The sequence below is a fragment of the Scyliorhinus torazame genome, chromosome 13 (genome assembly GCF_047496885.1).
Source record: "Scyliorhinus torazame isolate Kashiwa2021f chromosome 13, sScyTor2.1, whole genome shotgun sequence".
NCBI lineage: Eukaryota > Metazoa > Chordata > Chondrichthyes > Carcharhiniformes > Scyliorhinidae > Scyliorhinus > Scyliorhinus torazame.
The window spans coordinates 64,972,723-64,997,658 of record NC_092719.1 but is presented as its reverse complement, the minus strand read 5'-3'; the positions used below and the strand labels follow the sequence as shown (position 1 = coordinate 64,997,658).

The 24,936-nt window shown below is 45.7% G+C and overlaps 1 protein-coding gene across 1 annotated transcript in view; it reads left to right on the top strand.

Moving 5' to 3' along the window:
• vwf (von Willebrand factor) overlaps positions 1 to 24,936 on the top strand; it is a 130,386-nt gene that overhangs the window by 70,182 nt on the left and 35,268 nt on the right. The window contains 7 exon segments of the mRNA XM_072471681.1: positions 6,059 to 6,236; positions 8,745 to 8,965; positions 9,203 to 9,395; positions 10,686 to 11,033; positions 12,757 to 12,968; positions 22,417 to 22,519; positions 22,971 to 23,045. Of these exon segments, the coding sequence (XP_072327782.1) occupies positions 6,059 to 6,236; positions 8,745 to 8,965; positions 9,203 to 9,395; positions 10,686 to 11,033; positions 12,757 to 12,968; positions 22,417 to 22,519; positions 22,971 to 23,045 (1,330 nt within the window).

The window sequence follows — 24,936 nt, the reverse complement described above, 5'->3', positions numbered from 1 at the left end:
CGAACAGGCGCTGGAATGTGGCGACTAGGGGCTTTTCACAGTAACTTCATTTGAAGCCTACTTGTGACAATAAGCGATTTTCATTTCATTCATGTGACTAAACTGTATGTACATTTTGTTGCCCTCTGGATCAGTCTATGATACCCCCCTTCCTCCGCCCCCCCCCCCCCCCCCCCCCCCCCCCAGCCATTGGTTTCAGCACCCTTCCTTCTCTCTTGTAGTTCCGCCCCCCCCCCCGCCCCCACCCCGGGTTGCGCAGTCCTTTGGTTTTTCATCTTTTTTTTTCCCTGGCTTACTCCTCGTTGCTGGCCTCGAACAGGTTTTGGAACAGGCCGCCGAACTGCCCCCAAGTATCCAGGAAGCCTTCCTCTGACCCTCGGATGGCGAACCTAATCTTCTCCAGGTGGGAAATTCCGAGAGGTCAGCGAGCCGATCTGCAGCTGTGGGTGGTGCTGCCGATCGCCAGCCGAGCAGGATTCTCCGGCGTGCGATTAGAGAAGCGAAATCAAGGGCGTTGGCCCCCTTCCCCATGTGTAGCTCTGGCTGCTCCGATACCCCGAAGATTGCCACTATTGGATATGGCTTCACCCTCACCCCCACAACCTTGGACAATGCCTCGGAAAAGGCTGTCCAGAACCCAGCAAGCTTGGGGCAAGCCCAAAACATGTGGGTGTGGCCGGGCCCCTCTGGCAACCTTCACATTTGTCCTCCACCTCCGGGAAGAACCTGCTCATTCGGTTTCTGGTCAGGTGCATTCTGTGCACCACTTTGAGCTGCATTAGGCTTAGCCTTGCGCAGGAGTTGTCCCTCACCCTGTGATGCACTATCAATTATGACGAGACAACAGTGGGGTGTAATCGAGACTTTATTACGCAGAGATGTGTAGCATCCCGCAGCTGCTGCTGAAATGGCTGCAGCTAAGAGAGCCCACACATTTATACTCCGCCTACTGGGTGGAGCCAGCAGGCAGGGATCTACCCCTGTACCTGCAGTACAGGAGCCTTACCGCAATACACCTCATATGCGATATATACACAACAGTGGTGACTACCACATTCACCCCCTGTTAAAAAAGAGTCCAGCGGGGGTGGTGGAAGACTATTTACATGCATATGTTAACAGTTTTAGGAAAAGTTTACAAGTTCAGACGATCGGGTGCCTTGATCCTCTGTTGCGAGCGTCGCAGTCCCGGTGGCGATGCAGGCGTCAGTTCGGTCGCCGGTGACTCCGGGAGCGTGTCGACCTCATCTTCGTCCCCGGGTGGGACCAAGGGGAGGACGGATCGTCCAGGAGCGGGGACCGTGGTGAGGTGCGCTGGGGGGAGGAAGGGTGGCGCCGGGGCAGGGGGGGAACCAGCTGGTGCCAGGTCCCTGAGGAAGACTGTCTTGGCGGCCATTGGGATATGCCACGTAAGCGTACTGTGGGTTCGCATGGAGGAACTGTACCCTGTCGACCAACGGGTCCGCCTTGTGGAGCCGCACATGTTTGCGGAGGAGAACGGATCCTGGAGCTGCCAGCCACGTTGGGAGCGAAACCCCGGAGGTGGACTTTATGGGGAAGGCAAAGAGACATTCATGGGGGGTTTCATTAGTCGCAGTGCAAAGGAGCGACCAAATGGGGTGAAGGGCGTCGGGGAGGACCTCCTGCCAGCGGGAGGCCGGGAGATTTCTGGACCGTAGGGCCAGCTGGACGGCCTTCCAGACCGTCCCATTCCCCCGCTCCACCTGCCCCTTTCCCCTGGGGTTGTAGCTGGTTGTCCTGCTCGAGGCGATGCCTTTGCTGAGCAGGTACTGGCGCAGCTCATCGCTCATAAATGAGGATCCCCGGTCGTTGTGGACGTAGGCAGGGAAACCGAACAGAGCGAAGATGGTGTTGAGGGCTTTGATGACGGTGGCAGATGTCATATCGGGGCATGGGACGATGAAGGAGAACCTGGAGTATTCGTCGACCATGTTAACAAAGTACGTGTTTTGGTCGGTGGAGGGGAGGGGCCTTTTGAAATCCACGCTGAGGCATTCAAAGGGGCGGGAGGCCTTCACCAGGTTCGCTCGGTCTGGCCGGTAGAAGTGCGGTTTACACTCCGCGCAGACCTGGCAGTCTCTGGTGATAGCCCTGAGCTCCTCGATGGAGTAGGACAGATTGCGGGCCTTCATGAAGTGAAAAAACCGGGTGACCCCTGGGTGACAGAGATTGTCGTGCAGGGTCCGATGTCGGTCCACTTGTGCGCTGGCACATGTACCTCGGAATAGGGCATCAGGGGGCTCGTTGAGCTTACTGAGGCGATACAAAATCTCGTAATAGTAGGTAGAGAGTTCGATCCTCCACCTGAAGATCTTATCATTTTTGATCTTGCCCCGCTGTGTGTTGAACATGAAGGCAACCGACCGTTGTTCAGTGGGGAGAGTAAATCTCCGGCCAGGTAATGCTTCCAATGTTGCACAGCTTCTACTATGGCTTGGGCCTCCTTCTTGACGGAGGAGTGCTGAATTTCGGAGGCATGAAGGGGGCGTGAAAAGAATGCCACGGGCCTGCCTGCCTGGTTGAGGGTGGCGGCCAGAGCGACGTCTGATGCATCGTTCTCGACTTGGAAGGGAGCGTCTCGTCGACCATGACGTACCTTCCCCCTGGGACCGTAACTGTCTTGGTTCCCGTAAATCTCGACCTTTTGCTAATTAATATTGCTACCCCCCTAGCGGCGGCTGATGAATTTGTTAGAGCGAACAAGCTGGGGGAGGAGCACACGCAACCGCAATGAAAGACATGGGGACGGTAAAGGAAAGGAAAACCAGAACCAAGAGCGGAGGACAGACTGCAAACAAGGACAATGGACTCATGAACTGTGCACATGTGTGTTATGCCTTGCGCGGGACTGGGCTGTCTTGTCTCAGAGCTTGTCTCCTCCCTCAATGCAATTGAAGCCTACTTGTGACAATAAGCGATTTTCATTTCATTTCATGCTGATTTCACCTTGTTGAATTCAGCCCTTTTTTTGTCCAGGTCCGCCCCAATGTCCTGATCCACCCTTATGGTCTTCCCTTCCCACGTGCTCTGTTTTGTTTACCGGACCCAGTTTAGGATTCTCTCCCGGTCTTGGAACCAGTGCAGCTTCGCAATAATTGCTCAGGGCTGGTCCCCGGCTTTGGGCTTGGGTTGGAGCGACCTGTGCTTGGGAATACCTGTGGGTTTGGGAATACCTCCTTTCCCACTAGCTTGCCCATCATTTGGGCGATGTAGCCTGTTGGGTCTCTGCCCTCTATCCCCTCTGGCAGACCCACTATTTTAATGTTCTGCCGTCTGGACCTATTTTCCTGGTCCTCCACTTTCCCTCTTAGGTTCCCCTGGGCCGTTACTAACTTTTTGACCTTGGCTTCTCGCTCTGGTCCGAGGCGGCCTTCTCCAACTCCAGAATCATTTTTTTCTGCGCCTTCACTTCGTTTTCCAGGCCTTCGATGGTCTGCGTGGTCTCCTTCATCATTGCTTGGAGCTCCTACCAGAGCGCCTCCTTTATGCTGGTCGCTGCGTCCTGCTCACGCTCTGCTGTTTGGTCCACCATCGGCTTTCCCTTTCAGCCTCGCCTGTACCTCTGTCTGGTCTTGTGGGGCCGCCTGCCTGTGCGTCGGCCGCTCTTGCACCTTACCCTCCCTGCTGCTGCTGCTTGTGGCTCGCTGTCCCTTCACCTTGGTGTTTTTCTTTTCTCCAGCCTTTTGTGTGTTTCTCTTTCTTTCCCCGCTGCTGTTCCTTACCCTGGGGTTGCTCTCACTTCCCCCGCTCCTCTGCTCTCGCTGGGTCTACCTCGGTTTAGGGTTTCCCTTTTGTTTTGTTGGGGGCGGGGGGGTTGTGGTTGGTTACCTTCCTCCCTTCCTTTCTCTCTTTCCTTGTCCCTTTATTTATTTATTTACTTTTATTTTTCCCCCTTCGTCTTCTCTTTCCCCCCCCCTTCCCTCTCACTGGCCTCAGCTTACCGTCAGTCCGGTCCCTTCAGGGGAGTGCTGCGTGGGTTCTTTAAAAAAAATATATATATGAAAAAACAAGAATAAAAATACCACCGGGACTAAACAAACAAAAAAGAAAAAAAAAACCCTCTGAAAGTTTAGTCCTTTAGCGGGAGCTGCCCTGTGCACGTCTTCCCCCGACAGAGCTCTCGGCCTATCGTCCCTTAAATCTTGTACACGCACATTCTGGTGGGGCAGTTTCTGCCAGCATTCGCTTTGGGCGAAAATGGTGGCCCCAGTGGAAAATCGAGTGAGACTGTGGGAATGAGAATCTTGGTGGCGAAATCTCATTCTCTGGTTTGCCTCGCCCCTTGCTGGAGGGGTAATGAAGTTCCCGACCAATTAAATACATTTAAATATACTTAAAGGTCTTCCTCTTTGTTCCTCCCAAATAAAGGAACTGGCCTCGCTGACGTCCCATCAGCGAAGGTGGCACTGTCATGGAGCAGTGCTAGGGGCAGGCCCTCTTGGGAGCTCCATTGGGGCGTTCCCCCTAATGTATGTTATTATGGGGGTTAGGTTCCCCCGGTGCTTGTGGGAGGGGGCGGGAATTACCCATGTCCATGAGGAGATGGGGTTGTCCAGGTGCTTTGGGGGAATGGGGTGGGAATTCCCCGTATCCCGGCGGCGGAGATGGAGGGTGTATTGTTTTAACACAGGTTGGGGTGGCTCTATCAGGCCCTGCCCACCAACATGACAGCAAAAATACACCGCCCCAGGTTCTTTCTGCACAGAGTGCCAAAAGATATGGTGAGGAAACTCCGCTGTACTGCTAGAGAGCTGCATTCCGAGTTTCTCACCTCATCCAGCGCTCTGTACAGAGACGACAAAATTCTCAGCGCTGCCTTGATTTATACCCTTTCCATAAGCTGTTAAATCGATACCATCTACGCATATTTCCTCTTCCTCCTAATCCTGTGTTTTCTGGTCCTCCCTTAGTTCTGACAACCATGACCCTATAATTGGAGTTAAATTTTTCCATCCCATTATGCTGAATGGAATTTTTCTATTAGCTGCAAACACACAATTACAACTCAATGTCTACACAGAATTAGTAACTAATATTTTAATTAATTAGTATGGCTCACACTTTTTAAAAATCATGAAGTGTCTGATTCTGTCTACATCATAGAACATAGAACATACAATGCAGACGGAGGACATTCGGCCCATCGAGTCTGCACCGACCCACTTAAACCCTCACTTCCACCCTATCCCCGTAACCCAGTAACCCCTCCTAACCTTTTTTGGACACTAAGGGCAACTTAGCATGTCCAATCCACCTAACCCGCAGTCTTTGGACTGTGGGAGGAAACCGGAGCACCCGGAGGAAACACATGCAGACACGGGGAGAACGTGCAGACTCCGCACAGACAGTGACCCAGCAGGGAATCAAACCTGGATCTCTGGCGCTGTGAAGCCACAGTGCTAGCCACTTGTGCTGCCTACATCAGTTGGATATAAGTTGCAATTGGGGTTTGAAGAGAAATAAGAGGCTGATTTTTGTGAAAAGACATGGGGCGGGATTCTCCGTCCCACCGCACCAGTTTTTTCGTGCTGAGTGCCCCCGCGGGCAGCAGGCTTCTCCGTCCCGCCAGCCGGCCAATGGGGTTTCCCATTGAAGGCAGCCGGACGCCGTCGGGAAATCCCCGGGCGTGGGTGCGCTGCCGGCGTAATGAAGAATCCCGACAGCGGAGAATCCGTCCCATGTAGTGTCAGTGCCAGGACCAAAATCAAGTCCTGCCTTGACATACCTGGTGATCTCACCATGAGACAGGAACCCTGCCTGGATGAGGACAAAATGATAACGGGGTGGAAAATGGCCTTTAAGTAACCAATTAATAGCACTGATTGGCCACCCACAGTAGTTGATGCGTAGCTGCTGTTCCCACCATTAACAATATCCCACAGTGGCGGTAAGATGTTTGGCTTCCTTCCTAATACCTTTTGCCGCCATTTTTCATGGCCTCCCGCACCGCAGCCCATCTCCAGAGAGCTGGTGAAATTCAGTCCCATTTGTCTGTGAGAATTGATATTTAACACTGATTTAACCACTTTCATTCCAGGCTGGAGAGAAGTGGAAGCTGCCCGATAAGTGTCACAGTTTTGAGTGCAAACAAAAAGGAGAAGTTCTTTCCACAAATCATAAAATCAACTGTGAGAGACTACATCGACCAATTTGCAGCAACAATCTTCCCAGCATCAAAATTGAGGAAAGGTGTAGCTGTCGGTTTGCATGCCCCTGTAAGTAGCATGATAAAAATGATCATAGTAAAACATTTTTGGGGAGGATAGAACAAAGCCTGACTTGATCCCAGTTAAACAATCTTCTTTTGTTTTTCTGGATCCTTTGACGGACCAATTGACATTTTTCACCCAGCAGGATTTCAGAAAGGAGTAGTCACTCACATTTTAGTTGAAACCACTATTTTTGTTTATTGCTTGCTCCTTCTCATTCATGTTTCTCATACGTCAGTCTTTAGATTTGGATTTTGGGAGTTATGTGCTGATGTCCAGTGTCTCTGCTGTTAAATCCACTCTCTGTAGTTTGATAGGCCAAAGGTAAAACTGCCTACAGACTATCGAAAGCAGACGCAGCAGCCAGCATTCCTGCCGTAGATTCTGAACATGAAGTCCTGTTTGGTCTTGTTAAAAGGTCAATCATGCTGGCAGGTTGAGGGACATAGGAAGGTAAATGTCCAGTCTGTGGTAAGTTTCTGTTCCATTGGTTTTAATGGAATGAAAATTATGAGATAAAGGTGCAAATGCAACTTTAGCTCTTCTCAGATCCCTTCTCAGGATAAGTGTTGTGGGGGTTGGGCGTGGTGGAAATGTGCTAAATGGGCTTTAGCTGCGACAGGTTACACTATGAGTACTACTGCATCAAGTAATTTTTTAAAAATGAATAGTTAAGCAGAATGCAAACTGGCATAATGAGGAAAAGATTGCTGGATCTTTTGGGATTTAGTTTTGCAGTTATGTTTTAATATTAATTTGAACCACACTTTTAAAATATCCTTTTTATTTTTAAATGAAAAGATACTTCCAAGTCAGGTAATTGCAGGATCATGGCCTGCAACAAATACTGAGGGCAGGTAGTCTGAGCTAACAGTACTATGCTGTGTTAATTGAGGCGCTGTCTTTCAGTTGAAATGCTGAACTAAGGACCTATCTGTTTGTGGGGGACAACTTAAAAGCTCCAATGATACATTTTTTGAAACAGACCAGGGGATTTTAGCCCTCAACCTTCACACTTCCTCACCCTTCCACCCACTTCTCATGCTCCATCCATGGCAACTCATGAACCCCACCCATGCCCCATGGTTGACATATCCTCCATCCCAAACATATCCTCCTGCATACATCCATGGCCCCTTACAGTCCCCAATGCTAACTTAATTCCAACTCACCCACCATGCTTTGCCCTCACATCCACCGTGGAAATTTCCAAGGAGTCATGTTGAGTATTGTCTTTAATGTATTTTTAAATATCTGCCATTCATCAAGGTCCATTCAAAACCCATAAATCCCCTCAATACTTAATCCCTTAAAAAATATTGTATTCATAACCACATATCAAAGACAGCTAACCTCTGAGTTGTCAATCAAGCTTTGAACTTAAAACCTCCTGCTGAAATAATTATAGGTTGTGGAAAGCAGCTAAGCATTGATAACGACACAATGTTAAACCTTATTGTAATCTCAACGAACAGTACGGTAAACGTTGAAGGGGATATTTTCACCTCACACTGACACAGGCAGGATTTTTTTAATTGTTAAAGGGCTGGGGATTTATATAACTTCACAGCATGACTGTTCTACAGACATTTTCTCTGCCATTCAAAAGCATTTACATCTATTTCAAAAATTTGTAACTCCTACATTGCGGGTTAAGCCCTTTGCTGCAGCGAGAATAGGAACTGCATGAACTCAGCATTGAGTTCAAATGGCCTTGCTGAGCTTGAGTAGTTTTGCCCAGGTCCATATATCCTATCCCTTTCCCTCTACAATTTTGATGGGATATTGTGGAAATGGAAGCAAAATTTCTGCCACTCATCATTTTAGAAGATCTGCAAAGTCTCCACAATTCTTAAAAAATCCAGCTGATGGCTACACTTCAAATATATTTGATTGATCATGAAGCACTTTGGGTTGCATTGAAGGCATAAAAGGCGCTTTGAAAATATAGCATTGAGCTCATTAGATGCTCAGCATCTGTTGCAGGCCATGAACCCGCAATCCTGTCACTCAGAGTTATCCCCCTGTTTAAAGGGGGGAAAAAACTATTTTAGAAGCAGTTTACATTGAGGGATGCCAATCTCCGACCATAGCGCACAAAACCCTGACAACAGTTTCTTTATCATGTCACGTTTTCAAAAAATGATGATACATTTGATCGTGTAGACATAGAGAAAATGTTTCCCCCTTTTGGGGGAATCTAACACTTGCGGCCATAAACATAAGATGGTCACTGTTCAACCCAACAAGCAATGTAGGTCACCTAGGGAGTGGTTAAAATGCAGAGCTTACTACTACATGAAGTGGTTAAGGTGAATAGCATAGACACATTCCAATGGAATCTGGATAAATACGTGTGGCAGAAAGGAATAGAAGGGAATACTTTTTGAATTAGATAAATTAGGGGGGTGGGGCTGGGGAGGCTCCGATGGAGCATAAACATCGTATAGACCAGTTGGGCCAAATGGCCTGTTTCCAATATAGATTACATTCCGATTTGTCTTCTATTAACAGGTGTATGCACAGTGAGTGCAAAAACACAGATTTCTACTTTTGATGGTTATGGTTTCTCATTAACTGGAAGGTGCTCTTACTTGTTGCTGCAAATTGAAGATCGAGGTACAAAACTAATCCTTCATAAGGGTCCGTGTCACCTGGACTCCAATGAAAACTGCATCAAAGCAATTGAAATAAAGCAATTCAATACGGAAATTCTGCTACATGATGACATGACTGTGAGTAGATATACGTCTTTTTCAGTTAACTAACAGGTCAAAGCTATCTGTGCGCAGTATGTTCGGGAGATTTGAACGATGTGATAAGGCGCTGTGTAAATAATTTTTATTGACCAATTACGGAAAATGTCACTGTGTTCAGCAATGTATGATCACAATCAGGATGGGAGTAGGATCTGGCACTTTGTGTTCATGAACGAGAATTTTAATCAATTCTCTATCCTTTCTTTCCATTAGGTTTCAGTCAATGGACAATTGGCCTTTCTACCATTAACTGTTGGGAACATGGATATCATTAACCATGGATCCAGCAACTTTGTAGTTACTATCCCAGATTTGGGGATAGTTCTTGTCTACAACCCATTGAACAACCTTTTTGGTCTTTGGCTTTCTCCTGCGCTGTTCTTTACCAGAATATCGGGACTCTGTGGTGAGTGGTGAAAAGCTGTGCGATGGACGATGCTCTGCCAAGACATTCTTAGATATTGTTAAGTCGTAAAGAGTGTTTTTAAAAAAAAAAAGACAATGGGCGGGATTTTACAAATCCCACCCCCTTCTATGTGGCTTGTTTTCCGGCCTGGAAGCAGTCCGTCATTGACCGCCAGTGGGATGTCTATGCCGTTTTGTATAGATCATCTGCCCTGCCGTCGAAAACCTGCCTTGGGGTGGGTGGGAGTCGCGGACAGCGGGAACAAAATATCCAGCCGGCAAGAAGAGACAAAATATCCCACCCAATTAATTCCCAAAAGGCATGCCCCTAGTATGTAGGAACCTATAGGAGCACATAACAGATTGTTTGGAGCATGCAACACTGGCTGTGATAACATAATCCGACCAACTGTGAAAACATATCAGACTTCAGGAGCACATATAGGTCTCTTTCTTTGTTGCTTTTATCTCTCCCAGGAGGCAGCATTACTAAGAAGTGACAGCGTTGTACACAAGGTTCAATTATTTCCTCAAAGGCGTGAACCCAACGGGTCTGATCAACTTTCCTTTCCCTTATCTTCATTTGATTTTTTAATGAACTGCCAAAGCAAGCTAACAGAAGTTATCATCCCTGTCCCCATTTTCATAAATGTTTTTTCACTTCATTAGTGTACTAATGGCTATGGCCACCTGGTTTTGGTTTTCCAAACCTTTGCAAGTGACATGCAGTTCCAAAGTGTAAAGGGTATGTGCGAGATCTGCCTACCTTTACTCTTGCATGAACTGAACGCTGCTGCTAGGTGATCAATCCCGGAATCACAACCTCACCACGTGCAGAGTACAATATTCTGCAAAGAGTTTACTTCACCGAGATGACATAAATACCTAGTACTGAATTCTGTTTTTGAACTGTGATGACTAATGTACTGGATTTAAATGAATTTGTCATTCTGTTTTGCTAATTGGGAAAGCAAAGAGGTTGGAAAATTGCATATCCTAATTTTCATTGATCCACTATGAGCGACATTGCCTTCAACTGCCTGGGCCGAAGTTCTAGAATTCTCTTTCTAAACAAATCCACCTCCCTCTCTCCTCATTTAAGACCAAAATTAAAATCTACCCTTTGATTAAATCTTTGGTCACCTATATTAATATCTCCTGATGTGTAAAATTCTGTCTGCCTGGGAAGTGCCTTGGAACAATTTATTATGTCAAATGTGATAAATAAATGCAAATTGTAGGTTGGCTAACATTCTCATTGGTCACTTTTGTTTTATTTGTTTGTATTCAGGAACATGTGACAATGAACAATTAAATGATTTTGAACTCCGGGATGGTTCTGTAACCAACGACAGCCTCACGTTTATAAATGATTGGACTCTGAAAGAATCGTTGTCACAGAGTTGTGTCGAACAAGTGCCACAGGAGCCGGATTGTTTATTGACGGGGAGCAAGTGCGGCATTCTGCACTCTGCGGCATTTGATGAATGCCGCCAAGTGGTTGATCCGCAGCCATATCTCAGACTGTGTCAACAGAGGTTCTGTAATGGCGGTGACATCTGTGACTCCATTTCAGCGTACAGCTTCAGGTGCAAACTTCTGGGCATCTGCATCAACTGGCGATCTAATGATTTTTGCCGTAAGTGCAGTTCATTTTTCTTTTTATTGATCTTACAAGTTCCCTGATCGGACAAGCAACCAGCAGCCATATGAGAAAGTTATCTCAGGTGACCGTGGCGCATCGTCTTACTGCTCAAAAAATGAACCATTCCTGCCATTAGATGCATGATTCAAAGAGGATTCCACAGAGGAGATAAAGTTTCCTCAGATGGTCAAATCCAGAAAAAGGGGTATAGTTGTTGAGCTTAAAACCAGGTCATTCAGGATTGAACTCAGAAGCCACATCCTCACCCAAAGGGTCATAATAATTTGGAGCTCTCACTCTCTCCCAAAAGACTGTAGATGCTGAGACAGTTAGAGATTTCATGAATGAGAATGTTAGACTTTTGTCGCTGAAAGGTATCAAGGAATATGGAAACGTGGGTAGATCAGCCATGATCTAATTTCCCTGCGGTGCTGGCTTGAAGGAATAAATGGCCGTGCCTGCTTCCTATATAAATAGGAATCTTTTTTGTGCACCATTCCATTGTGTCTTGTTGAGATGGAGTGCAGTGCATCTATTGCACATCAGCAGTTTATTTGACTGTACGTTTGCCCTCACTATGTGAGATGTGTTGGTGATGTAGAGCTTCTCGGTGTTGAATATAGCCCTGAATACAGCCCTGAATTTGGGCTGAAGGTCGACCACTGCATTTCAGGATAAAGGAATACCTTTGAAGGCTGCGCAGACACTCAGTTGATACCTCCTGGCATATGACCTACATAATGTGGGCAAGAATGTCTCCTAAAGAGAATGTGAAGATCATTAATGCACTAAACATTGATACTATCTGATGCTTCCTAGCCACTGTCATTGAGGAGTACCAAATCAGCCAATTAGTTACCCACAAATGTACTAAGCAAGTGATTGAAAGCATTTTCTCATTGGCGAGTAAAATTGCATTCATTGCTTTGCCTGTGGACAAGAGGGATCAAGCTGATAGAGGCACAGAGCTTTATCGCAGGTTCTGGGGTGGGAGGGGGGGTGATGATGCTCCATCCCTGGAAACTACATGAGCCTGGAGCCAATATGACAGCCGTAAAGCACTCAGGGGCTGATTAAGGAGACTTCCACCTCTTCATTGGGGCAGAAGTCCCGCTCTCCGGCCGAGTTTCAACAGTCCTGGCAGCACCAGAAAAGTGTCAGTGGCCATTGCTGGGACTGCTGGTGAAGAGAGGACCACAAGGCCGAGGATCTGTGGGGCAGTTAAGTCCGGAGTCTTGGGCCAAGAGAGTTTAGGTAAGTTGGGGAAAAGGGGATGGGTTGGGTTTAAGGGAGGGAAAGGGTAAGAAGAGAGGGGAGGGACAACCTAAGGGGGGCCACCCCATGATCGGCAAGAGGCAAACCTCCAAAGCAAGATCCATCCTCCCTTCTTATCCTTTAACAACTTGACGTGAAAAATTGGACTTGCTCCCGCCCTGCTGCCCGCACCAAACACGTGGGCAGTGTGTTATCAGTGTTAATAGGCTTGATAACAAACCTAATTGATCTTCCATGGTTCATTTAAATATGGGTGCGAGACTGCAAATTTTGGCACCCACCCATACCCCCCAGGTGTGGGCAGGAAGGCGGTGGGATGGATGCCCCCTCCCCCTTTCACCATGGGAAACATGTCCGCCAGGGGCAAGTAAAGGTCAGCCCAAGGTTTTACATTTTGCCATTATCCTAGATACCTGTCTAAAGTGTTATTCTTTACCTTTAGCTCGCCAGTGCCCCAACTCGCTGGTTTACGAACCTTGTGGGGTAGATTGCATCCGCCATTGCGATAGCATTATGGAAAAGAACGCCACACACTGTCTAACCTCCCCTGCTGAAGGCTGCTACTGTCCAGAAGGGAAGGTGCTGTTGGAAGGAAAATGCGTCAGTGCTGACGTCTGCACTCAATGTACTGACGATCAGCAAATTCCTCATCAGGTACAGATATGTAGACAAAATCAAAATATTGCAAATGCTAGAAATCTGACATTAACAACAGAAAATGCTAGGATTCTGTGACAAGAGGAGCAGTGTGCTGGGGAAAATGTTAACCTCAACCCAGCCTTGAGGAATCTCATGGGGTTGGGTGCAAGCTGGTCTTGCACTCAAACCTGATTTTGCTCTCTTTTGAAGTCAGTGGAGTATATTATTGGGCAGGTTGCAAAATCAGCACTCGGGCCAACTCCATTGACATTCCACTCAGCAGGTCAGATTAAAATTAGCCTCAGCATTTCAAGTTCATCCTTTTGTCATCATTAAATGAATGCTGGCTACGAATTTGGGAATGATTTAACCATGTGGTAACACGGCAGCCCAGTGGTTAGCACAGTTGCTTCACCGCTCCAGGGTCCCAGGTTCAATTCCTGGCTTGGCTCACTGTGTGTGCGGAGTCTGCACCTTCTCCCTGTATCTGCGTGAGTTTCCTCTGGGTGCTCCGATTTCTTCCCACTGTCCAAAGATGTGCAGGTTAGGTGGACTGGCCATGCTAAATTCCCCTTGGTGTCCAAACAAAAGGTTAGGTGGGGTTACTGGGTTACGGGGATAGGGGGAGGTGTGGGCTTGGGTGGGGTGCTCTTTCCATGGGCCGGTGCAGACTCGATGGGCCGTATGGTCTCCTTCTGCACTGTAGATTCTATGATTCATATTCGTCAGCACCAATTTGCTGCACTCATGAAGAATTTTAGCCTTTGTTATAAATCTAGTATATTGCAATTCTCTTCCCGCACATAGTGGTGCACTAAGGCAGACCTTTGACCATTTCCATAGCTAGTAATTCTCAGAACAGGTCGGTAGTCTGTTGTCAGGGCCTTATAGCTTGCATGTTTATAGCAAGCATGCTGACCAGGTGTCTGCCGCTCTTACTGCCAGTCATTGGCATGTTTGGAAGGATTTGCAGGCTGACACTCAACCTGTTTGGTCGTGTTATGAACACACCTTCCTTGGTCATCAAATCCTGGGGTGGGACTTGAACCCAGATCTTCCGGCTCAGAGATAGGGGTGCTACCATTGCACCACAAGACCACCATAAATATAGAATGCTTCTGTGTGCACTCATGCAGGTTTGTGATGCACAACGGTGTGCACTATCAATCAAGCATTCCCAAGTCAACTCTGAAGCTTGTTTGATGTCAAACATGGCATTTCAAAAGCTTTGGTGTATAAGTTCCATTTCTGGTGTTCTGAGTGTAGTGATCTCTGTATATGTAAATACATGAAGGGTTAATGTGTAGTCAGTACAGTCAGATGATCACTAGAGGGCAACACTAACAAAGGGTATATAAACAGCCACAATCTGTTTACCCGCTCTCTTTGGATGTGTTGTAGCTAGAGGACAGAAGTATAGCAAGCTCCGAGTGTAAAGTATATATTTCATTGTTAATCTAAATCTACCTTAGCTAATTTGAACACTAGTATTGAAGAAAAGAACTAACAATTAAATTGATTCGTTACTCAATAAATTAGTTGTTACCAACTGGACAACTTTGAGTATTCATCATCTAAGCTAAGTTCAACTCGGCAGAAACAAATGAGTAACAAATATTACTCCTTAGTAATATAACATGGTACCAGGCTAACTGCTTTAAGAAAATAATACTAGATAAATTAGGTAAGAAAAAAGAAAATTCCAGTACTGACTGATCGACTGTGGATCACTTCGCAGCAAACGGATCCTCAACAACAAATCGACTCGATGGACAACGTTCTTGCTCCATGGCAGCTGAAAACGTTTGTTAACTTAAATTTGCATTGGAAGTTGTTAAAACAACAGTTCTAACTTTATTTAGAAGTGCATGATTTAAATACTGCCTCTGAAGTCAGAAGAATAGCACTGCTCCTGTCAATGGTAGGTCAGTAAGCTATAGAGATATATAATTCATTAATATTCTCAAAGTGAAGACCAAAGCAAATTTGGAGTGACTATCGCAAAGTTTGATGACCACTGCAAGATGCAGACTAATGAAATACTGGAACGTTTCAGGTTTCATAAACGGTTACAGAAAAACGGCGAACCGATCACAAGCTTTGTCACTGACTTAAAACTGCTAGCACAAACATGTAATTTCACTGATTTGCATGATTCATTAATAAGGGATCAAATTGTTTACGGACTTTGCGATGAAAGTTTGAGAGAAACATTATTGAGACAAAATAATCCAACGTTCAAAATCGTGATCGAAAAATGTATTTCGCATGAGCAAAGCAGAAATCAATATTCGGAGTTTTATCACCGGGAAAAGGGCGTGAAAGTCCACCATGTGTTTGAGTGTTAAAATGGTGTTGCGCGTGCACACTCCACAGCTCAGGACATGCGCAGTTCGTACAAAGATGCGGGGCTCAATAGAAGAAGTCTGCGCATGCGTGAACGTACATCGTGCGTCAGAGAGACAACCTCATTATGTGCTACCGATGTGGTAATGCCCACTTAAAGGGGGAGTGTCCTGCACAAGGAAAAAGATGTTTAAAATGTTCAAAGCTCAACCACTTTGCATCCCAATGCAAGTCAACAACGATTTTTCAGAATCCAACTTTGAAGCAACAACATATCAATGTTCGCAGCATTGATAAAATGGAAAATAAAGAATCCAAGAAAGATTTTATGGAAGATGAAGATTTTTTTCTTCTTAGAAAACACTTTCTTTGTGGAAACAATAAATACAGAAGATGAACTTCAAGGCAAACTTCAATCAACAACAAAGGCTCATCAGCAAATAAATCAAGTTGATTACAACACTGAATGGACCACAACAGTGCAAGTCAATGATGTACCAATACTTTTCAAACTTGACACTGGTGCTTCAGCAAACTTGATGACTAGCAAAAGTCGTGCATCAATCCAAGGTGAACACAAGATGTTACCTGCTGCATGCAAGTTAAAAGATGATAATGGCAACCAAATAGTTTCCAAAGGTTCATGCCATTTAAAAGTGGTCAATAAGAAGATCAAGAGAGTACTACGTTTTGAGATTGTGGACGACCAGAAATCTTCGCTGTTAGGTGCTCACGCCTGCAAGGACTTGCGGCTCGTCCAAAGAATCTTCATGAATACGAAAGTCACCTCTCGACTAGACGATGACATCCAGCAACCTCTTAGTGAATACCCTGATGTATTTTGAGGTATGGGTACATTACCATACAATTACAAACTTTTGCTCAAAAAGGATGCAAAACCCATCATTCATCCACCAAGAAGAGTACCAGCTCCACTGAGAGAATGACTCAAAGCAGAGTAAATACGATTACAGTCTCAAGGAATCATCTCAAAAGTCACGTAACCAACAGACTGGATCAGTTTGTTGGTCTGTGTCTAAAAGCCTTCAGGTGATCAATGAATCCGTATGGATCCCAAAGATCTAAACAAGAACATCCGTAGGGAACATTAACCTATTCCCAAGCGAGAGGAGATAACTAATGAGAGGGCAAACGCTCACATTTTTACCAAACTCGATGCTTCACAAGGTTTCTGGCAGATGCAGCCAGATGATTCAAGCAAATGACTCTGGACGTTCAACATGCCATTTGGGCGTTACTGTTTTAATCAAGTGCCTTTCGGGATCATCTCAGCCTCAGAGATTTTTCACCGAATTATGGAGCAGATAACGGAGAACATTGAAGGTCTCAGAGTTTGTGTAGATGACATAATCATCTGGTCAACTACTGAAGAAGACCATATTGCAAGACTAAAACAAGTATTTCACAGGATCCGCAAGTATGGACTAAAGCTCAACAGATCTAAGTGCATGTTTGCGTGTTCATCTTTGAATTTCTTGGGTGATACTATTTCAGCTCAAGGTGCCAGGCCAGACAATGGAAAGATATCTGCAATCCAGAACATGCAACAGCCGAAAGATAAAAAAGCTGGGATTCATTAATTTCCTCGGGAAATTCATTTCAAGCTTATCGACGAGGACGTCAGCTCTACAAAACTTAATCAGAAAAACTAGAGTTTGATTGGACTCAACGACACCAGGAAGGGTGGATCTCAAGCATCAGTTGATGACTGCTCCTATTCTGACTTTTATTGATCCGAACAAACCTACAAGGATCTCAATTGACGCCAGTCAAGATGGGAGTGGTGCGGTACTACTTCAGCATGACAACCAAGCAGACTGGGTTTCAGTGGCAAATGCGTCCAGAGCGATGATCGCCACGGAGTACAGGTATGTGCAAATAGGAAAAGAGTGTCTTGAATTGATTACAGGTATATCAAAGTTTCACGACTATGTGTACGGACTATCTCCATTCATCGTAGAAACTGATCACAGACCTCTGGTTAATATCAATGATAAGAATTTCAATGATATGACTCCTCGCCTGCAAAGAATGCTGAAGTTGAGAAGGTACAACTTCACACTAGTCTACACACCTGGAAAAGACCTCATCATAGCCAACACACTATCAAGATCCATCAATGCAGAAAGCACACCCCATGAAACAATTAATGATATAGAAGCTCAATTACAGTTGTATAAAGTAACTCTTCCGGAATCTAACGAAAAATTGCAGCAAATTCACATAGAGACAAAGAAAGATGCGACCTTGCTACGAGTAATACATCATCTCCAGCATGGTTGGCCAAAAGGACACTGTCCACAATTTCAAAATATCCAGGCAGAATTAACTGTACTGGATGGGCTGCTACTAAGAAATGGCCGAATCATCATTCTGCCTCCCCTCAGGTCAGAAATGCTCAGCAAGATTCGCGAAGGACATCTCTGAATCGAGAAGTGCAAGAGAAGAGCACGGCAAGCTGTTTATTGCCCGGGAATAAATAAAGAGATAACAGAAATGGTAATGATATGTACCACGTGTCAAACACATCAACCAGCTCAATGTAAGGAGACACTTCAACAGCACGACATAGCTACGTCACCATGGATGAAAGGAGGCATAGACTTGTTCCATGCTAAAGGGAGAGATTATGTTCTCATAATCGACTATTACTCCAATCGACTATTACTCCAACTTTCCAGAAATGATGAGACTTCCAGACCTCACCTCCACTTCAGTGATAAAGGCATGTAGGGAAACTTTTCCGAGACATGGCATTCTGCAAACCGTTATGTCAGATAATGGTCCCTGATTCGCAAGTTGGGAGTGGACAGACTTCTCAAAAAGATATAATTTTAACCACATAACCTCAAGTCCGCACTTTCCTCAGTCAAACGGCAAAGTAGAGAAAGGTGTACATATTGTAAAGCAATTAATAAGCAAGGCGAGTGATTCGCAATCAGATATCACTTGGTTTTACTTTCTTTTTTTAAACATTTTTTAAATTCTCCTTTTTCACATTTTCTCCCACATTTATATCCATCAACAATAAACAATAATCAGCAAGATATGTCAGTCCCCATAATAATAACAATCCCATCTACCCACCAACCCCCAAACCTCAACCCGCATGTTTACATAAACAAATGACAAAAAGGAATCAGTAGTCACCCTTAATCTCACACAGCCCCCCCCCCCCCCCCCAGATCTCCAGCTCCTCCCGTCCACTGCCTCTTGTAAAACTCCTCCTCCCAACCTCGGTTCCTTCCCCCCAACTTTCCACCCCGGCTAGACCACTCGGACCCTGTTCTGCCAGGCTCCGATGGCCGCAGCCCCTCCCCCCACCTCACTCCCGTTCACTGGCCGGCTTAAACCGGCCAGCGTGGAGGCCCCCGCCCGGGTCCCTTTCCCACTTGCCCGGCCCTAGGAAAGCCCAAAGATCCCCTTTTAGCACACAAACCCCGCATATCCACCTACACCCCAAAGAACCCTCATTTCGAGTGAAAGTCCCGTCCCGTCCCTTGTCCAAATATATACCACATTGGCTCCTTTAGTCTCTACACCCGCGCGCAGTGATACAAAAAAGAAGAAAGTACAGTCATGAGGGTACATCGGCACATGGCCATTCCTCAATTTGTCAGTTCTGCCACGTCCTTCTGCTTTCGCAAACTCCTCCGCTGCTTCCGCCGTTCCAAAATAAAAGTCCCTGAGCTTGTAAGTCACCCTCAGCTTGGCAGGATATACAATGCCGCACCGCACCTTGCTAATGTACAGTGCCCTCTTCACCCGGTTGAAGGCAGCCCACCTCCTTGCCAGCTCCACCGTAAAGTCCTGGTATACACGTATACCAGCTCCAGCCCACTGCACCACCCGCTTCTGCCTGGCCCAGCTCAGGACCTTCTCCTTGACACTGTGCCTACGGAAGCACAGAGTCACTGCCCTTGGCGGCTCACTCGCCTTTGGTACAGGCCTCCACGACCGATGAGCCCGATCCAGTTCATATCGGGAGGGATCCTCCCCCTCCCCCAATAGTTTTGCCAGCATCGCGGCAAAATACTCAGTCGGCTTCGGTCCTTCAACTCCTTCGGGCAGCCCCACAATCCTCAAATTCTGTCCCCTGGATCTGTTTTCTAGGTCTTCCATTTCTCCTCGCAGATCCTTGTTAGTATCCATCACCTTCCGCATCTCTTTCCCCATCGAGGCAAGTTGATCACCGTGCTGCAATAACGTCTCCTCCACTTCCTTCAGCGCCTCCCCTTGCTCTCGCACCTCCGCCACTGCGCTCGCCACCTCCGTCCTCACCGGGGTAACCACCTCCTCCACCAGCACACTCAAAACCTCCCTCATCTCCTACCTCACCGTCTCCATGCATTCCGCAATCTGCGCCAACTGCTTTTGGAATTCCGCAGCCATCACCTTAGTTATTTCTTCAGCTGTAAGCAGTGCGGCCTTCCCTGGTGCTCCAGCCTCCATTTTCCTTGGTGACCCCGCGGTGACCTTTCCACTCCCCGGCAGACCTTCAGCTGTTTTTTTTCCGTCCGTTTTCTTGCTCACCCTCGACATTTTTCTTTGTTCTTTTTTTCCTCCTGTGTTTTCACTGTGCCTTCTCCGTGCCTTTTCCCTGCTTCTGCTGCCTCCGTGGACCCTGGGACCGGGCTTAAAGCCCCGAAAATGCCATTGCCGAACGATGAGCCCTCCATTGTGCGGCCGCCTCCCGCCCGCCGTCACCGGAAGTGCACTTGGTTTTACTTTCATATAGAGCCTCACAATTAAGCTCAGGGCTATATCCGGCTCAAATGTTTTTCAATCGTGAAGTGAGAACAACGCTACCCATGTTACAGATTACTAATTCAGATCAATCATGTGTGTTGAATAAAATCATGCGATAACACTGCAACCACTGGAAGCTGAAGATACAGTTGTACTTCGACATCCAGAAGGAGGGTGGTCACAAACAGCCACTGTAATCAGAAAAGCAGCACCACGTTCATATATTGTCAAAACTGCAGAGGGTGTACTACTTCGACAAATTCGGCGAGACCTTTTGAAGATTCAAATTCCTCAACCTGTTTTCGCGATGCTGAATTTGCAACAATCTCTGAATCAGCAGAACGTGCTTATCAATAAACCAGCTGACAATGATCAGAAGGACATTAAGAAATCAGCTACTCCAAAGCCACTGAGAAGATCAATGAACTGATTGTTATAATGCATAACAAACTGCATTTCTTTATGGACAATTTTCTTCACAGCATATAGAAAATATATAACACAAAAAAAGGGGGATGTAGTGATCTCTGTATATGTAAATACATGAAGGGTTAATGTGTAGTCACTACAGTCAGATGATCACTAGAGGGCAACACTAACAGGGTATATAAACAGCCACAACTTGTTTACCCGCTCTCTTTGGATGTGTTGTAGTTAGAGGACAGAAGTATAGCAAGCTCCAAGTGTAAAGTATATATTTCATTGTTAATCTAAATCTACCTTATCTAATTTGAACACTAGTATAAGTATTGAAGAAATGAACGCTCAATTAAATTGATTTGTTACTCAATAAATTATTTGTTATCAACTGGACGACTTTGAGTATTCATCACCTAAGTTAAGTTCAACTCGGCAGAAACAAATAAATATTACTCCTAAGTAATATAACACTGAGTTCTTAGGATTTCTATCTGAAAGTTCCTGAAATATGAAGACTACTTGATGCTTTGGACACCTTGGCATTTTGAACTATGTGAAGACTGACCACACTTCACACTGGAATCTTGGCAGTGGACATAGAGAGGAGGTTCATTACCTCTTATATTGGTAGTGCTGCTGAAGAGTCTGTGGGAAGACAATGTAATGTTATATATTGCAGTACCTTAATATGCTTTGAAAATAAAAAGACAAATGCCACATCATTTAATTGAGCCTCAAAATATATGCTGCATTAGACAACCCAAAGAACACAAACAAGAAAAAAAACTGAATTGTGCACAAAACTGTCTGGAAAATAATCAATAATTTACAGCAAAACCTCAGAGGCTGGAAGAGAATAAATATAGTGGTCGTACGGCTGCTGTACCATAGAAGGAACCAGTTTAATGGCCACAATGGCTTTTATTGTAAGCTTTTTTTTCTTTTAAAAAGTGAATTTGAAGATAGAAGGCAAGAGCATGAGAGGAAAGAGGTTGGACAAGATTCAGCGGCCTTGTCACGCCTGACTTTGGTGTTGGTACGAGGCCATTTAATCTCGCGAGAGGCCTGGATCGAGATCGGCAATACTCGAAACGTCCTGCGAGATTCACTCAAACCTCACGAGGCTGGGCGAGATCCAGATGTGCATATTTAAATGAGCTAGTAGGCCCATTTAAATATATGTTCACCGGATTCACCTGGGGCCCGGGATTTCACCGGCCACACCTAGGAGACGTAGCCAGGGTGTCATTTGGTACTGGTCCACACAAACATTGACCAGCTGCAATGGCACCTCGGAGAGGTGGGTTCTCCTAGGCCTTTAGAGAACTCCGGGTGGTTGGGCACTGGACAGGGTAGCACCTTGGCACTCCCTCTGGCACCTGGGCACTTTTGCACTGCCAGGGTGACTACCATGCTGGCAGGGGCACTGCCAGTGTGCCAGGCTGGCAGTGCCCTGGTGCCAGTTTTCTTGTGCCAGCGGTTGAGCTCAAGGGGGGCCTTGTCATAAGAGGTGGGATGAGGGGTGGCCTGAGGGCCCTGAAAGAGGTAAGTTGCGTGAAGTGGGAAGGTCTGGAGGCCATGGTGGGGTCTGAGGGGTTCAAATGATCGATGCTGCCTTTAAAAATGGCGCCCCAAGCTGCGAGTAGTCTTCTGGCTTAGAGTGGCCTCGACAGGGAGTTTCTAACCGAGGCCAAAAGAAAACAGCAAAGTGCCGTTGAAGAGCAGGGTCTTTCTCAGCACTGCAGGCGTCGAGAAACATCCTGCCAAATGCACCCGAAACCGCACTTTGAAACTTTTCTATTGAAGCGGGCCAAAGAAAACCAAATCAAAGAGAAATTGCTATTTTAAAAATGTGATAACAGGATGAACAACGCCTTCAATGATATTGTTCAGGGAAGGACTTTTATTATCATGCTTTTTTTTTCAGCATTTGGACACATGGATACCACATGACAAACCTTGCCAGTTTTGCACGTGTTTTGACAACAGGCAGATCAACTGCACAAACAGGCCGTGTTCCACTCCGACAGGTAAAAGACAATTCACATCACCACAAATTTCTCTTCGCATTTATTTGGGTTTACTCAATTGCGTGGCTTTTTCTGGGCATTGGTTCCTTTCAAATTTTTCTTAAGAAGATTCAACTTTCATGATTAGATAGCCAATGATCTCACCAATTGTTTAAAAAGTTGTTATCTGAAATGCTTTGATAAAAATGGCCGAACAGCGCATACTAAACTGGAAATCACAGTGCCATTAACTTCTGCACTCCAATTTGACACTGTTATGACCTCACACTCACATTAACATCACTCTCTTAATAACCTCACACACACATTCACCTCAACCCTGCTAATTTAGGTTTCAATGAACTGGCAGACAATCCATACAACTCCATCTGAATGTCTAAAGAATAGAAGCTTGTTTTAATTGTTGATTGGAAATTATGATGTGACCTCCTCTTTTCCTCCTCATTTGCAGTCCCAGTGTGTATGCCGTGTGAAAAACCAGTATTACGGCGGAACTCTGACGAGTGCTGTCCCCAGTATGTGTGTGGTATGTATCACATTTACAGCACTGGGCTGCAGTTTTCAAAGTACATTAATGCTTTATGGTATCTGAACAATAATATACCACTGCAGTTTGTCTTAAATATTACATTAGAAAGAGCTGGTCAATATTTATATAATGAACGGATTCGTTTTCTTCCCCACTTACTATAGTAAATTTAGAAAATTGTTTTGTAAAGGTGCTTATTTTTGAAGTTATATCTTGGATTAAAGCATTGAAGTGCATTAGCAAGATATATTGTCTGTACACAAGTTCTTAGTAATATTATACAGTCAAACACAGGCAGTTTACAGAATGATGGAAGGTATAATATTCGCACTATTTTCTTGGCAAGTTTAAATTCTTCATTAGTGCTATTTTGATGTCAACCTTCATTGTACATGCAAACCTTTGGTCTTTTTTTCATACTAGGGTTTCCATCTTTAGAAGGTTTTTCAACCGTCTTAGATTTCTGCTCCTTCAATTCTGCCCCTTGTGCATCCTTGTACTTTTGGAGTTAGTTCCTATAGTGATCTGTACATCTGCACATACACCAGGCACTACGGCACAGATGTAACAGCCACAGCATCACTAGAACATAGAACATAGAACATAGAAAATACAGCACAGAACAGGCCCTTCGGCCCACGATGTTGTGCCGAACCTTTGTCCGAGATTAATCATAGATTATCATTGAATCTACAGTGCAGAAGGAGGCCATTCGGCCCCCTGAGTCTGCACCAGCTCTTGGAAAGAGCACCCTACCCAAACTCAACACCTCCACCCAACACCAAGGGCAATTTGGACATTAAGGGCAATTTATCATTGGCCAATTCACCTAACCCGCACATCTTTGGACTGTGGGAGGAAACCGGAGCACCCGGAGGAAACCCACACAGACACGGGGAGGACGTGCAGACTCCGCACAGACAATGACCCAAGCCGGAATCGAACCTGGGACCATGGATCTGTGAAGCAATTGTGCTATCCACAATGCTACCGTGCTGCCCTTAAGAACAAATAAATCTACACTATATCATTTTCCCGTAATCCATGTACCTATCCAACAGCTGCTTGAAGGTCACTAATGTTTCCGACTCAACTACTTCCACAGGCAGTGCATTCCATGCCCCCACTACTCTCTGGGTAAAGAACCTACCTCTGATATCCCTCCTATATCTTCCACCTTTCACCTTAAATTTATGTCCCCTTGTAATGGTGTGTTCCACCTGGGGAAAAAGTCTCTGACTGTCTACTCTATCTATTCCCCTGATCATCTTATAAATCTCTATCAAGTTGCCCCTCAACCTTCTCCGCTCTAATGTGAAAAGGCCTAGCACCCTCAACCTTTCCTCGTAAGACCTACTCTCCATTCCAGGCAACATCCTGGTAAATCTTCTTTGCACCTTTTCCAGAGCTTCCACATCCTTCCTAAAATGAGGCGACCAGAACTGTACACAGTACTCCAAATGTGGCCTTACCAAAGTTTTGTACAGCTGCATCATCACCTCACGGCTCTTAAATTCAATCCCTCTGTTAATGAACGCGAGCACACCATAGGCCTTCTTCACAGCTCTATCCACTTGAGTGGCAACTTTCAAAGATGTATGAACATAGACCCCAAGATCTCTCTGCTCCTCCACAATGCCAAGAACTCTACCGTTAACCCTGTATTCCGCATTCATATTTGTCCTTCCAAAATGGACAACCTCATACTTTTCAGGGTTAAACTCCATCTGCCACTTCTCAGCCCAGCTCTGCATCCTATCTATGTCTCTTTGCAGCCGACAACAGCCCTCCTTACTATCCACAACTCCACCAATCTTCGTATCGTCTGCAAATTTACTGACCCACCCTTCAACTCCCTCATCCAAGTCATTAATGAAAATCACAAACA